At 45.6% G+C, this 16,382-nt stretch overlaps 1 protein-coding gene across 2 annotated transcripts in view; it reads left to right on the plus strand.

Annotated features, from left to right (window-relative positions):
• The first annotated feature begins 4,578 nt into the window (after window positions 1-4,578).
• LOC113024705 (glycine receptor subunit beta-like) overlaps window positions 4,579-16,382 on the plus strand; it is a 79,011-nt gene continuing 67,207 nt past the window's right edge. For both annotated transcript variants that reach the window (XM_026171983.1, XM_026171984.1), the window contains exon 1: window positions 4,579-4,746. In XM_026171983.1, coding sequence (XP_026027768.1) covers window positions 4,728-4,746 — 19 coding nt within the window. In that variant the 5' untranslated portion in view covers window positions 4,579-4,727. The remainder of the gene's footprint in view (window positions 4,747-16,382) is intronic.

Below are 16,382 nucleotides of genomic sequence, written 5' to 3' on the forward strand. Positions count from 1 at the left end.
GCTTCTTGTCTCAACCCTCGCTGGGCAGGGAGCAACTCCTGCTATCCATATTCCAGGAAGCACCTGGAATATGGTTTCCCTGGGAATTTCATCCTTCTATGCCCTAACAGTAAGCAGATAACATAGTGAAACGTAGTTAAGCATAGTTACACCAGGTCATATTGACACACAGACTCACCTAAGAAATACAAAAAGTTCCAAGCACCTACTAGTTCATATAAGAATGAACTAGAAACTTTCCATCACAACACCTACCCTCTGATGGCTGTTGGATGCCCTGCTGGGAGAATAAGGGACAACTGAATCTTTCTAATTATGTGCAGTACTACTTTAATTAACCCTTGTGTTCGTTTTATGTTAAACTATTTTGTGTTCACAGTTAAAAAAATGACTGTTTCATTACGACTCATCATAAAAGCTATAATAATAGATATATTTCCTTTCTTGTCATGTTAGATTGTTTTATCAACTAAAGTTTTTGAACTTCTGTTATTTATGATGTATGTATGTCTCATTAATATGACTTTATATGCCTTATATTTGAGTCAAAACACATCATTTCTATTTTGACTATAATAACCAGATCAAACATAGTATACTGTTTATCACAGCTGTCAAAGTGACCAGGAATATTTTAGCTGTGTATGGACCAAATGATTCCAACATTATACTAAAATGACCTCTTTTCAGGAACACCATCTATGGGTGCCTGAAAGATGGGATATAGATGAGTGGCTGGCGCTCCACAAACCTGTCAACATGTAAAATTTATAGAGTAACATGGTGGCCCAAAAAATTGTCCGACTGAACTCTACATCCATAAACTGTTGGTAGATTCATTCTCGGATCTCCACTGAAAATAAAAAAAAAAACCCTCATGTATGCTTTGATGTCTTTCTGTCTTACCTCCATGTTTACCACTATAGTTTACCATTATTTTCAAATTAGGGTTTCAGCTGAAAGCCCAAGTTGATTCTCAGGTGGGGATAAGTTCCCATTCTTTGACTGTTGACATGACAACAGATGACAACAGTCGTCATGGCGATCCTCTTCCTCACTGAATTTGTCCTCATCAGTTTTTTCTTGGTCTCGGTTGCATGGATTATATTCCATGCCATCTTCAGCTTCTGACACTTCCTCTCTAATCCATGCTCACCGTGAGTTTCCTGGTCTCTCTCTAGTCATGGGGCAGGCTGTGTGGTGGGCAGTGTAGGACCAAAATACAATACTTGGCACACAGACATTAGACTCAAAATGCAGCTGTATTGCTGGAAAAAACGAAATAACTAAAGATATCAGGAAAAGACTCACTGGCAAAGGAGCATGGATATGGATAACGTAATCGGACAACATGACAAAGAATGAAGGAAAACTGAGGGCTTAAATACACATGGAGTAGCCTTTCCCTGGTGACAGTACTGGGTGTTAAAACTCAAGCAGCTTGACAACATAAGAACAGTGTTGGTCAAGTTACTTGAAAAAAGTAATCAGTAACTAATTACTGATTACTTCCCCCAAAAAGTAATCCCGTTACTTTACTGATTACTTATTTTCAAAAGTAATTAATTACTTAGTTACTTAGTTACTTTTAAAAAACACGATTTACAACCTGAATAGGTGATAAAGCGATAGATCTTTCAGCCCAATTCTACTTTTTCTACATAATCCATCATACAAAATGTAATCAGATGGAAAAGTCTGTTTTTAAAACTTGTTTTATTAGTTTTAATCTTTTAACTTTATGCATCAAGCAAAAATTTAATTATATGCAACATTCTCTGAGTGGAAGAAATTTGTTTAATATTTAAACCTATTTTCTGCACATTCCAGCGCATAAAATATATATTTTTTTGTGTTTACACTCACTCTTTCAAATAGATGCAAGTAAAACACAGCAGAAAATAAATAAAGTCAAAGACTAGCGGTCCTTTTGCTCTATTTTCACCTGTAAAGCAGGAGTGGGGTAGGCGGAGGTTTTCCCTGGTGCACAGTAGCGTTTTTTGATACGGGCGACACGGGCGGTTGCCCGGGGCGGCATCGTGATGGGGGGCGGCATCACGGGCATCGGCAAAAAAAATTTGCTCATACTCATGCTGCCCGACATCAGCCGGCGCATATCGGGAATGGCATAGGCACCGATCGGTTTTCTATCGCCCATTTGCTGGGAGTAAGGGCGCCCTCCGTTTGCCAGGTGCGCCTGCTGCTTGCGGCACAGGGAGGAGAGGGCGGGGCGGCGGGGGATTCTCTGACTGGCTGGAGCAGCATCTAATAACCAACTTGCAAAATAAAACAAAATAAAAACAAAACAACAAACACGAAAACACCAGACATCATGATACAGACTTATAATGTGCACTGATGTTTTTTGGAAACGTCAAAAGTGAGCGCGAGAGCCCTCGGTGCGCCTGCTCGCTGCTGAAGTCAAAGTAAACTTTGTCATCTCCGCTACAGTCCAGTACATAGAGAAGAGACGAGACGAGGTTCCAGTTACAGCAGTGCAAGTAAACAAACAATATATATAAGAAGAGTAAGAAAATAAATATAAACTTTGGGACTCGGGCTAAAGGGATCAATAACAATTTAAAATGTATATTGTACAGTTTGATGATTTAAAGTCTCACACACAACCCGTCGAAAGGGGAGGGGGGGCGGCTGCTTCCAAATAGAACACATTTCATTCATAATATTGTAAATCCAATTCCATTATGTATTCATGATCTGAATCCTGGGTTGTGTGAAATCCCAGAAATACACCTTAGACAAAGTGAATCTGTGAACTAAGGTGTAGGTCTATTAGGTTATGTTTTGGCGATCCTCGAGTTTGTGGATTTGTGTTCATACTGGAGTGCAAAATTAAAACCAATGTAAGATGGACAAGAAAAGTTCAAAGCCATTAGGTGCTCAATTTAGAAAAAAGAGAAAAGAAGAGGAGGAGAAACGAGCAAAAGATGCAGGTAAGCAGATGTGTCATTGGATAATGGCAGGTCATCCTGAAACAATCAGAATCAGAATACTTTATTACTCCCTAAGGAAGTTATGTGGGTTACAGTTGCTCCAAAAAAAAGGGTAAAAATAGTAACAGACTAAACTCCAAAAAATACATTGGGTTACAGATTTTAATATTAGTTAGTCATTGTCAATTGTTGATTTGTCCTGTTCTCATTGTATGACGAATTATGATGGCTGTTTGGTAGCCGTTTGCATGTAATGCATACCCTCTCTCTCTCTTATGCGTGTGTGTTTCTCTGGTGAAATTCAGTATGGTTCCGACAACAGTTTTATGTTCATGTACAATCCTTAATATGTTTTATGTATGTGTGTGTGTGTGTGTGGGAGGGGTGGCACCAGAGGGAGTGTTCGCCCGGGGCGCCAAACAGGCTAGGACCGCCACTGCTGGTGCAGGTGTGCTGCAGCGGTCAGTGGAAGGATCCGCGAGTTTCTCTGAATTTCCCATTACGTCGTAGCGCACTTGGTGCTTGCTTGGAAGTTTAGGGGGTGGTTTTTTCGCTGTAAAAAGAAGTTTTCTTCCCACGCACAACGGACGCTAATGTTTTTGTCACTTTTTATGGAATCAACAAGTAAGGTCAGTACTTCCACGCTTTAAACGCTGCACGTTCACACTCTCTCCCGCACTCCATATATGAGCCATTGTTGATCTGCATACAGCTGTTGTCACGAACGTCGCACTCGCTTACGTCACTGTCATGAGACATTTTCGCAAAAAAAATCACGGTTTTAGTAACGCAGTAATGCAGTGTTCCTACGGCAATGTAACAGTAATCTAATTACCGTTTTTGCAATAGTAATCCCTTACTTTACTCGTTACTTGAAAAAAGTAATCGGCTTACGCGTTACTGCCCATCTCTGCATAAGAAGTGCAAGCGGTGTGTTTGTGGTCAGATATGTGGGCGGGGTTTGTTGCAGCAACTCCACCCCAAATCACTACTACACATACTGTGGCAGTAAAAATGCAAGATGGCAGTTTTCTTCACATTAGTACAGAGGGAGGAAGTGGAGCCAGGCCATCCCTCTTTTATATAAGCATAGGCAGAAATGCAGGACCCAAACCAAGCATCCAAAACGTTTTGGCTGTAGACAGTGACTGTTGTTCCTTGCTGACAACCTCCTCCATTCATAATCCATATATATTGCCAACAATCTGAACCAAAATTTTCACATTTGGATTCATCACGGCATCAAACATTTTGATAAAGTTTTTTGTTGTTGTTGTGTTTACCTTAACCTTTTCACCCTATGTCTTTCCTTAAAAATAATTTCTTGACAACCACGCTCCCATCTGACTGTCCAGATGCATCTCTCAGGTGCTGTGTCAGGTCTTTGCTGGGTTTTCTTTCTGTTTTTAGGGATATAACTTTCAAATACTGTTAATCTGTTGTAGATAGATTTTAGACTTCTTGCTTCCTCTTTTCTTCTCCATTTGTTAAATATGTTTTAAAAAAGGGAATAAATAAATAAGCAATTAGCACACAAGTAATGTAATATGTATAAAATTCCCTACTCATGAGCTGTTAATCAGTGACATTACTGTGCTACTTCCTCTAGCCAGACAGACAGGAACTTGGAATAGACGACAAGAGCAGTGCAGATAAAGGAACATGCACCAGAGAGTGCAGCAGAGAAGGAGAGGGAGAGAGGATGTAGCCTAGCTCTAGCCAGAGCAGCATCACCCTGACTAACCGCTGAATCTCAGTAATGCAGCAGAATCAATGGCCCAACTAAAGAAAGGTAAGAATCAAAGGAATGCTGAATATCTCTGACTGTTTTCTGTGGCTGCAGTTGTAGGGCAGATTGCATGCGCATAGTCGAGACAGAAAAAGAGAAGAGAGAACATAACAGATAGTTGTAAATCATATTATACCAAAAGGCTTTAGTATTGTCCTGTCCTTGTGACGCTGTACATTTTGTACCTGTGATGTATGAGTTTTTGCTACACTTGCAGTTTTCTTGCACCAGAGAGCAATTCCTATGTAAAACTACAGCAGCATCAGTGAGCTGTGTCATTGCATCTCGACAGTGTGATCTAACGCCGCAGTACCCACCCCCCACCTCCCCTACATGCTATGCTTCTCTCTGTCACTTCCCCTTTCTCTGTTCCACTAGTTTCTCTGAATGATTATTCTTCTAACTTAATCTTCTCAAGGTAAAACTTGTCAGATGCAGAGGGCTGGGTCACCAATAGATATAGTTCTGCTGTAAATAAAAAATATATTACTTTGCTATGTATAGATGGAAAGGGCATCTATTCCATCTAGATGGGCAAACAGATGACAAAAGGGGAGGGGGTGATATATTTTACCATGAACCTATTTACTGTTTTTGCTATATTTGCTGATGAACAAGGTGTTTGTCACCTTCAGTGTCAGTCTTGCAATATAACCAGAAAAATCTCTTTCCAAAAGTTCTTGAAGAAAATAACTTTTCTTAAAACAATAAAAGAATAGGAGTCACATTGCTAAATAAAAATGATCCAACCAAGCCCTGAAAAATTTGAGACAAAGTCTGATATCACCACCGGGGGTGGGAGTTGTCACCATAGTAACAGTGGATGAAAAAGCTTTTTGCAGATTGAATGGCAAGGCAAGGCAAGGCAAGTTTATTTGTATAGCACAATTCAACAACAAGGTGATTCAAAGTGCTTTACAGAGACATTAGAAACAAAAACAAATAAAAAGCATGATTTAAAATTGATTAAAACAAGCAAACAAACAAACTAATTAACAAACAAACAAAACAGTATATAAAATCAAAACAGATAAAATCAGAACAGTAGATAAAATCAGTAGGTAAATGTAAGTTTTGAAATTTAAGCTTAAAAGTGTGGATTTGTTGCTTTATTCAAATGCAGCTGAGAACAGGTGAGTCTTCAACCTGGATTTGAATAAACTGAGTGTTTCAGCTGATCTGAGGCTTTCTGGGAGTTTGTTCCAGATATGAGGAGCATAAAAGCTGAATGCAGCTTCTCCGTGTCTGGTTCTGACTCTGGGAACTGATAAAAGACCGGATCCAGATGACCTGAGGGATCTGGAAGGTTCATACTGTGTCAGGAGGTCACTGATGTATTTTGGTCCTAAACCATTCAGAGCTTTATAGACCAGCATCAGAACTTTAAAGTCTATTCTCTGACGGACAGGCAGCCAGTGTAAAGACCTCAGAGCTGGACTGATGTGGTCCACTTTTTTGGTCTTAGTGAGGACTCGAGCAGCAGAGTTCTGAATGAGCTGTAGTTGTCTGACTGATTTTTTTTTTTTTTAGGTAGACCTGTAAAGATGCTGTTACAGTAATCAAGCCTACTAAAGATGAATGCATGGACTAGTTTTTCCAGGTCCTGTTGAGACATCAGATCTTTTATCCTTGAAATATTCTTGAGGTGATAGTAAGCTGACTTTGTAATTGTCTTAATGTGTTTTTCTAAGTTTAGGTCTGCATCCATCACTACACCCAAATTTCTCTGTTAAACAGAAGGGGTCCCAAGATGGAACCTTGGGGAACTCCACATGTGATACTTGTCTGCTCAGATGTGAAGTTACCTATTGATACAAAGTATTTCCTGTTTTCTAAGTATGTTTTGAACCAGTTTAGTACAGTTCCTGAAAGACTTGTCCAGTTCTCCAGTCGTTTGAGTAATATGTTGTGGTCAACTGTATCAAATGCTGCACTGAGATCCAGTAAAACTAAATGGAAGTAACATTTTAACTAACCAGCTCTAACTTTTAATACAAATCTATTGCTGTTTTGCTTTTATTCTGTACATGTACATTTGAAACATTTTAAAATTCCATGAGCAATTTAGAATCACCGGTCATCTAACATGCATGTCTATGGACTGTGGGAGGAAACTAGAATGGCTAAAGGAAACCTATTACGTACAACCTCCACACAGAGGCCATGTGTGGTCTGAACAAGAAACCAACTTGCAGTAATTTTACCAATGTTAACTGCAGTTCCACTGTGCAGCCATTGTGTACTTTAGGTGCCAAATAGTTGTGTTGTTCAAACCTAATCAAACCATGAAAATTAAAGTCAGAATTTCTTGCCTAAACCTTATAAAACAGCTACAGAGAATAAAAGTCTTGTAGTTATAAAATAGGTCTAAAAGATCTGAAAAGATGTGACAGTTCAGATCCTGAGACTGACACAAAGTCAGAGCTCTATTACAGGGAGTGCAGAATTATTAGGCAAGTTGTATTTTTGAGGAATAATTTTATTATTGAACAACAACCATGTTCTCAATGAACCCAAAAAACTCATTAATATCAAAGCTGAATGTTTTTGGAAGTAGTTTTTAGTTTGTTTTTAGTTTTAGCCATTTTAGGGGGATATCTGTGTGTGCAGGTGACTATTACTGTGCATAATTATTAGGCAACTTAACAAAAAACAAATATATACCCATTTCAATTATTTATTTTTACCAGTGAAACCAATATAACATCTCCACATTCACAAATATACATTTCTGACATTCAAAAACAAAACAAAAACAAATCAGCGACCAATATAGCCACCTTTCTTTGCAAGGACACTCAAAAGCCTGCCATCCATGGATTCTGTCAGTGTTTTGATCTGTTCACCATCAACATTGCGTGCAGCAGCAACCACAGCCTCCCAGACACTGTTCAGAGAGGTGTACTGTTTTCCCTCCTTGTAAATCTCACATTTGATGATGGACCACAGGTTCTCAATGGGGTTCAGATCAGGTGAACAAGGTGGCCATGTCATTAGTTTTTCTTCTTTTATACCCTTTCTTGCCAGCCACGCTGTGGAGTACTTGGACGCGTGTGATGGAGCATTGTCCTGCATGAAAATCATGTTTTTCTTGAAGGATGCAGACTTCTTCCTGTACCACTGCTTGAAGAAGGTGTCTTCCAGAAACTGGCAGTAGGACTGGGAGTTGAGCTTGACTCAATCCTCAACCCGAAAAGGCCCCACAAGCTCATCTTTGATGATACCAGCCCAAACCAGTACTCCACCTCCACCTTGCTGGCGTCTGAGTCGGACTGGAGCTCTCTGCCCTTTACCAATCCAGCCACGGGCCCATCCATCTGGCCCATCAAGACTCACTCTCATTTCATCAGTCCATAAAACCTTAGAAAAACCAGTCTTGAGATATTTCTTGGCCCAGTCTTGACGTTTCAGTGGTGGTCGTCTTTCAGCCTTTCTTACCTTGGCCATGTCTCTGAGTATTGCACACCTTGTGCTTTTGGGCACTCCAGTGATGTTGCAGCTCTGAAATATGGCCAAACTGGTGGCAAGTGGCATCTTGGCAGCTGCACGCTTGACTTTTCTCAGTTCATGGGCAGTTATTTTGCGCCTTGGTTTTTCCACACGCTTCTTGCGACCCTGTTGACTATTTTGAATGAAACGCTTGATTGTTCGATGATCGCGCTTCAGAAGCTTTGCAATTTTGAGACTGCTGCATCCCTCTGCAAGATATCTCACTATTTTTGACTTTTCTGAGCCTGTCAAGTCCTTCTTTTGACCCATTTTGCCAAAGGAAAGGACGTTGCCTAATAATTATGCACACCTGATATAGGGTGTTGATGTCATTAGACCACACCCCTTCTCATTACAGAGATGCACATCACCTAATATGCTTAATTGGTAGTAGGCTTTCGAGCCTATACAGCTTGGAGTAAGACAACATGCATGAAGAGGATGATGTGGACAAAATACTCATTTGCCTAATAATTCTGCACTCCCTGTAAGATAAGCATTTGTTTAACCTTAACTAATATTTACTTCATGAATTTCTTCACAAATAAAATTTTAACCATTGAAGAGGAAATAAAATACTCAGTTCAATTCAATTTTATTTATACTCACCATATCACAACAACAGTCGCCTCAAGGTGTTTTATACAGTATTTTAAGTTAAGTTTGGGAACCACTGCCTTAGGCAGTATCATAAGGGATAGAACGCATTGTCACTGCTATGCAGACGACTGTCAGGGTTTCTGGGTCTTTGACCCAGTATTCTTAGTTCATGTTCACTGTTATATTCTGTCTGCTTCACCTCCTGTTTATTGTGTTAGCCTTGTCCATGTGCATTATGTTCCGTCTCCTTCCCGTTTATCATTAGGTCATCTATGTTCAGCTGTACTCACCAGGTTCTAATCTCTCATCACCTCAGCCTGTGTAATTATTTCCCTCAGTTAAACCAGTCCAATGTCCGTGTCTTATGTTATTGTGATTGTTGTTTCTCGCCGCTGTTAGGTTGTCCTCTGTCATTCCGTCAGGTCAGCCGTCAGTTCGCAGTCAGTCTTTCTTCATCCCTTTCAGTCATCGTCCAGCCGGCCAGCCGTTTCCTACTTCTGTTCTGTTTGTTCACTCCGTTGACAATAAAACACCAATCTTCACCTACCTGTGAGTCCAGCGTTTGGGTCCTCCTTCTTTCGTCCACGACCTCATCCTGACAGAATGACACGACCCGTGCCACGAAGACACGATGTGGACCCAGCGGACTCGGACCTCTTCGAGCGGCAGGACGCAGCGCTCTCCATTTGGGCGGAGAAGCTCAGGTGGAAACAGCGGCTCTTCTCAGAGAGGGAGCACGTCTTCGAGGGGACTCGTCTGGCTCTGGGCGGGCCTCGGAGACGCCGCGGTCCTCCACCTGCTGCCTCACCTGCAGCGGAGCATTCGCCGCGGAGAGTGGGCGTCACAGGCCAAGCTTCGGCCGCTCGCTCTCCCGCTGCTCCGCTCCTCGCTCGCCCGCCAGCCGTTCTACTCACCGGACCTTCAACCTCGCCATGGCACAGTGGCTCCGCCTACCACCTCGGCTCAATGGAGGCTCCCGTGCCAGAGGCTCATCTGTTTACCCCGCCCGCTTCCTCTACCCGGAGAAAGCGGCACACACGCCACCGTAACATGGACTATTTCCAGCCACTCCCGGCGGTGAGTCCCAGTGACTGTTTGCCACCTTCCTCAGTTGACTCTTCACATAAGATAAATAATAGACACCTCTCCGATTCATGGGGAACGTCCCTCTTGGACGACAATGTGGACTGGGTAGACTTTTTCTGCTCTGTTTCCCCAAAGACAGCTCAGTTAAAGACTGTAAATAGCGGTGGCAGGAAGACCAGAACACTCCCCAATAAACCCGTCAGTATCACTCACCCAGTCGTTATTTCCACACCCATTATTCAGCCATTTCCCACCAGCATGGGGGCCCAGCCTACGCCCACACCAGTGCCAGCCCCCAGGAGGAGGGCAGCTGTGACCCGGTCTGCCTCCACACCTGCTTCTGTTTCTCAGGTGGGGGTGACTGGTGTCCAGCCACCTTCCGTGCCCGTCCCAGCGCCCAGGTTGAGGGCAACCAGAACCCAGCTTGACCCCCCTGGAGGCTTGGAAGAGCTAACCGGTCCACCTGCCACTTCACCTCTTCATCCACCTCCTGATCCAGCTTTTCATGCCCTCGCACTATCACTGGTTAGGCTAGCTGAGGTGTCCCCTGCTCAGGCCCCAGCTTTATTAGCCCAGGCTGCACTGTTGTCCCCTTCACTAGCTCACTCTTTAGCTCAGCCATTAGCCTCACCGGCCTCTGTTTATCCATCAGTCTCCTTAGTCCAATCAGTTCACTCACCTGCTGTTCAGCTTCCAGTCCAGTCAGTTCCCTCACCTGCTGTTCAGCTTTCACTCCAGTCAGTTCAGTCACCTGCTGTCCAGTCTCCTGCTGCCCTCCAGTCAGTTCAGTCACCTGTAGCTCAGTCTCCACCTGTCCTCCAGTCACCTGTAGCTCAGTCTCCACCTGTCCTCCAGTCACCTGTAGCTCAGTCTGCCGCCCAGTGCCCTGTAGTCCAGTTGCCTCCTGTTTCCCAGTCGCCTGTCCACCATCCCGTCCAGTTCCCGGACCTGCAGCCACAGCACCCAGAGCCAGCTGTGAGCTCTCCTGCTCCTCAGCCAGGGGTCTCCGCACCCGCTGGCCCGGCCGCTCCTCAGCCAGGGGTCTCCGCGCCCGCTGGCCCGGCCGCTCCTCAGCCAGAGGCGTCCGCGCCTACTGGCCCTGCCTGTCTCCAGCCAGAGGCCTCAGCTGCACCCACGCCCGGCCCGGCCTCTGCCTCAGCTGCACCCACGCCCGGCCCGGCCTCTGCCTCAGCTGCACCCACGCCCGGTCTGGCGTCGGCCTCTGCTTCTGCTCCGCCTGGTCCGGCTCCAGCCTCAGAGCCTTCAGCCTCAGAGCCTTCAGCCTCAGAGCCTTCAGCCTCGCCTGGCCCAGCCTCCGTGCCTTCAGCCTCGCCTGGCCCAGCCTCGTTTGGGTCTGAAGCTAAACGGCCATTTTCTAGACCGCTGGCTAGGCCACTGGCCGGGCGCCATCGCCGTCGTGGGCGGCCCCCTCTTCGCCTGAGTGGCCGCCGTCGCCTTCCGCACGGCCGGCCCCCGGACCCTCTTCGCCTGAGTGGCCGCCGTCGCCTTCCGCACGGCCGGCCCCCGGACCCTCTTCTCCTGAGTGGCCGCCGTCGCCTTCCGCACGGCCGGCCCCCGGACCCTCTTCGCCTGAGTGGCCGCCGTCGCCGCCGTCGCCTTCCGCACGGTCGGCCCCCGGACCAGCGCTGTCATCGTTGCCGTTGCCGTCCGCACGGTCGGCCTCCCGAACTGTGTCCACATCGCCGCCGTTGCCGTCCGCACGGTCGGCCCCCTGAACTGTCTCGTCTCGACCGCCGCAGCCGCCCACTGGACCGGCTCAGTGGTCACTGCTGCCTTCCACGTGGCCGCCCTCCTGAACTGTCTCTGTGTGGACTCCGTCCCTCCGTCCTGGGCCCCCTCCGCCCGCCCTGTTCTGGTTTTTCGTTCTTTTGGCCGTCGGGTGCCGGCCTATGCGGGGGGGGGGGTACTGTCAGGGTTTCTGGGTCTTTGACCCAGTATTCTTAGTTCATGTTCACTGTTTATATTCTGTCTGCTTCACCTCCTGTTTTATTGTGTTAGCCTTGGTCCATGTGCATTATGTTCCGTCCTCTTCCCGTTTATCATTAGGTCATTATGTTCAGCTGTGTACTCACCAGGTTCTAATCTCTCATCACTCAGCCTGTGTATTTATGTCCCTCAGTTCAACCAGTCCAATGTCGTGTCATTGATGTTATTGTGATGTTGTTCTCGCCGCTGTTAGGTTGTCCTCTGTTCAGTTCCGTCAGGTCAGCCGGTCAGTTGTCAGTCAGTCTTTCATTCATCCATTCAGTCAGTCGTCCAGCCGGCCAGCCGTTTCCTACTTCTGTTCTGTTTGTTCACTCCGTTGACAATAAAACACCAATCTTCACCTACCTGTGAGTCCAGCGTTTGGGTCCTCCTTCTTTCGTCCACGACCTCATCCTGACAACGACAACTTTATCTATTCATGAAGCCAGATAAAACACACCAATTAGTTAAACTGCAGGAATGTCTTAAAGACATAAAGACCTGGATGGCCTCTAACTTTCTGCTTCTTAATTCAGATAAAACTGAAGTTTTTGTACTCAGCCCAGAAAATCTTAGAAATATGGTATCTAACCAGATGCTTACTCTGAATGGCATTACCTTGGTCTCCAGTAACACTGTGGAGTCATTTTTGACTAGGATAAGTCCTTCAATGCACATATTAAACAAATATGTAGAACTGCTTTCTTCCATTTTGCATATTATCTCTAAAATTATGTCTTGATGCATGCTCAATCATCCAGGTAAGGAAATCCCCAAAATTGATTCTGTTCACCATGGACGTAGTGTTCAGTGAGAGAAACTGTCATGTCTGTGTGTAGGCAGGCAGGAAGAGAGGACCCAAAATGCAGGACTCACTGAGGCAGAAGTAACTCAAAACACACAGCTTTATTGCTGGTAAGAAGCAGAACAGAAAAACACTAAGTAAACTGGAAGAACAGAATAACTAGGCAGGAAGGCTGGCTGGCAAACGGAACACACAGAGGAAGCGAGGGTGAACAGACGTTAACGACGCGACACCGAGTAGGGGAAGACACAGACACTAAATACAAGAGGTGAACGGAGCGAAGAGGAAACAGCTGGGAGACACGGCTGACGCTGATTACACTGACGAGACAGGGAGAGCACAAAGCTGAACGCACTGACATAGGACACAGACCTACAAAATAAAACAGGAAGCACACGACAGACAGAGACACAGACTCGTAAACAGGCATAATGACGTCATGGGCAAACAGCGGGACATACGGGCAGAAAAACCCAGATGGTCAAGTTCAGGGGGCCGACCCGGAGGCCGACAGCGCAGGAGGCCAAAACAGTTCAGTTCTGGGGGCCGACCGTGTGGACGGCAACGGCGGAGACGGGCAAACAGTTCTGGGGGCCGGCCACGCGGAAGGCAGTGGCGGTGACAGAGCAGATCCGGGGACCGGCCATGTGGAAGGCAGCGGCGGCGTTCAGGAGGTCATCACCGATGGCAATGACACCCAGCCGGTGGCCTGGAAAGTGGCCGGTGATGTTGAGGAGGCAGTTTGGGACCTGAAGACTGCTTGGCCCCCGCAGCACCAGGCGAGGCAGAGGCTGCAGGCGGCGTGGATGAAGACTCAGAGGCTGCAGGTGGCGTGGATGACAGAAACGTTTCGTCATTCATCCAAGTGACTTCTTCAGTGTCTGTTCACTACAGGTTTCCCCAACCCTATAAACGGTACTGTTTATAGTCAAAGGAGCTTGCAAAGAACAGCGTCTGGACTTCTTTAAGTTGCTTGAAGACGTTTCACCTCTCATCCGAGAAGCTTCTTCAGTTCTAAGGTCAACTGGTGGGGAGTCCCAGATTTAAACCTAGTGGGAGTATCCCCCCCCCCCCCCCCTTGTGAGGGGATACTCCCACTAGGTTTAAATCTGGGACTCCCCACCATTTGACCTTAGAACTGAAGAAGCTTCTCGGATGAGAGGTGAAACATCTTCAAGCAACTTAAAGAAGTCCAGACGCTTTTCTTTGCAAGCTCCTTTGACTACAATGACCTGGATGACTGAGAACCTTCACAGACGGTACAGTTTATAAGGTCATTCAGCTCCTCAGGTAGGGAACCAGTCATCTCCACTGTGCTGTAGCTCTTCCCCTTGAAATGTGTTATGGTTTTTAGCCCACTCCACATGCGCCTGATGTTTGAGACAACGTCAACCACACTGATTCATTTGTGGATGTATCCAGTAAGCAGTTTGTGTGGTCATTTACGTTATTGTTGGCAGCAGTTTGAAAAACCTCCCAGTACATAGTGTGGAAGGAGTGATGCAGGACCATGTGTGATTAGTTGGTTCAGCATTGAACCCAATCATTTCATTGTCGCTGGTTGCTCGTGCTTCAGCCTCTGCCTATTGGCTGGTAGCAGCAGGACTGAGGAGTAATCTGATTTGCTGAAAGGTGGGCTTTATAGGCACATGTGAAAGGGGTCTAAAGGTGATCCAGGATGTTATAGCCACTGTAGAACCACTGTTGAAATCAGCCACATATCTCACTGATCTAAACTGCACTACTGTAAATGCTTTATAGGCAATCATTCTGTACAATACAATAATTATAGTTCTTCAACTGTTTATAACATATTTCATATTTCTGTATAGTTTCATATTTCATATCTCTGTATAGTTTTCATATTTATATCCTGTTCATAGCCTGTACATACCTTGTACACTCAGTACAGTATAGCATATTCATAACATACCTTCATACCATGTACATTGTAACATACCCATAATAGACCCATTTTTGTAGTATACCTATATATCAATTTTATTGCTAATATATATTTTGTAATATATCTATTGCTAAAGCACTTTCTGGATGGATGCAAACTGCATATCGTTGCCTTGTACTTGTGACATGTGCAATGACAATAAAGTTGAATTCTATTCTAATTCATGTTGGAAAGCTTACATGGCAGAACTTTCTTCAGGCTGGCTTTGTCGCTTTGGGGTGTAGTACTTCTTGCCAGTGGTTGACATCATATAGCTTGGGCAGCACCCACACAGTGTCAGCGTAGGGGGAAAAAATATAAACAGCGGTACAGAACACATTTGATCATGAGGTGTTCAACATCAGGGGAGCACCTTGATGAAACACGCCATTGCTTGTTAGTCATTATAGACACGCCACCTCTCCTCCACTTACCGGACTCCTTTGTCCAGTCCTGACGATGAATGGAGAAGGAAGAATAGCCGATTCAGGGATTGAGGCATCCAACCAAATAAAGACATTGCAGTCCATAATATGCTGTGGAAAGCAGTTCATCCATTTTTTTCCCCAAAATTTGGATGTTAGCTAGAAGAATCTTGGAAAAAGGGGAAACGTGTTGTCTGTTTCTCAGCCTGACCAGAACTCTGGCTCTTTTCTCCCTTTTCCTCCAGCGTTGTTTCTGCTCAGGTATCCAAGTTAAGCCACCAGTGTGGTCCCAGATTATGAATGTTGTAGGATGTCTAAAAGAGTCTGTCTGTCATAGGTGGTTAGTTGTTGCCAAAAAAACTAGAAAATAGCACTTACAACACAAGAAGAATGCAAAATTGAGGAGGACGCTGAGTGGTAGTAGTCATCCTCACTGGCATAATCTTAGTGAGGGTGAAGTCTTCTGACATGGCCCACCAGGAGGAAGCCGACCCAGGAGGTTAATTCTCTCGCTTGATCTGGGAATGCCTTGGTGTTCTCCCCTGATAAGCTATAGGAGGTGGCTGGGGAGAGGGAGGTCTAGGCTTCTATATTTAGGCTACCGCCCCGCGACCAGGCCCTGGAAGAAAATGGAGCACCTCTTCAACCTGAGCCTGAGGTTGGGAAGAGTCCCACAGCTCTGGAAAACCTCCTGTGTTGTACCAGTGCCAAAGACTTCACGCCCCAAGGACCTCAATAGCTACAGGCCGGTGGCTCTGACATCCCACCTGATGAAGACCCTGGAGCGGTTGGTCCTGGCTCAGCTTCGGCGCCTAATAAGCTCATCACTGGACCCACTTCAGTTTGCCTACCAGCCTGGCATTGGAGCGGATGATGCCGTCATTCACCTCCTACATCGTTCCCTCGCTCACCTGGAGACCGCTGGAAGCACTGTGAGAATCATGTTCTTTGATTTCTCCAGTGCCTTCAACACCATTCTTCCCTCGGTTCTAAAGGACAAGCTGGTGAACTCTGGAGTGGACCATCACCTCACTACCTGGATCCTGGACTACCTCACCGACCGACCACAGTATGTGAGGACTCAGGGCTGTGTGTCGGACAGGGTCGTCTGCAGTACGGGGGCCCCACAGGGAACGGTTCTGGCTCCGTTCCTCTTCACCATCTACACTGCAGACTTCTCCCACAACTCCACCCAGTGCTTCCTGCAGAAGTTCTCTGATGACTCTGCAATAGTCGGCCTCATCACTGATGGGGACGACAAGGAGTACAGAGGTCTGACCCAAGACTTTGTGGACTGGTGCCA

Source organism: Astatotilapia calliptera, chromosome 6, assembly GCF_900246225.1.
Source record: "Astatotilapia calliptera chromosome 6, fAstCal1.2, whole genome shotgun sequence".
Lineage (NCBI taxonomy): Eukaryota > Metazoa > Chordata > Actinopteri > Cichliformes > Cichlidae > Astatotilapia > Astatotilapia calliptera.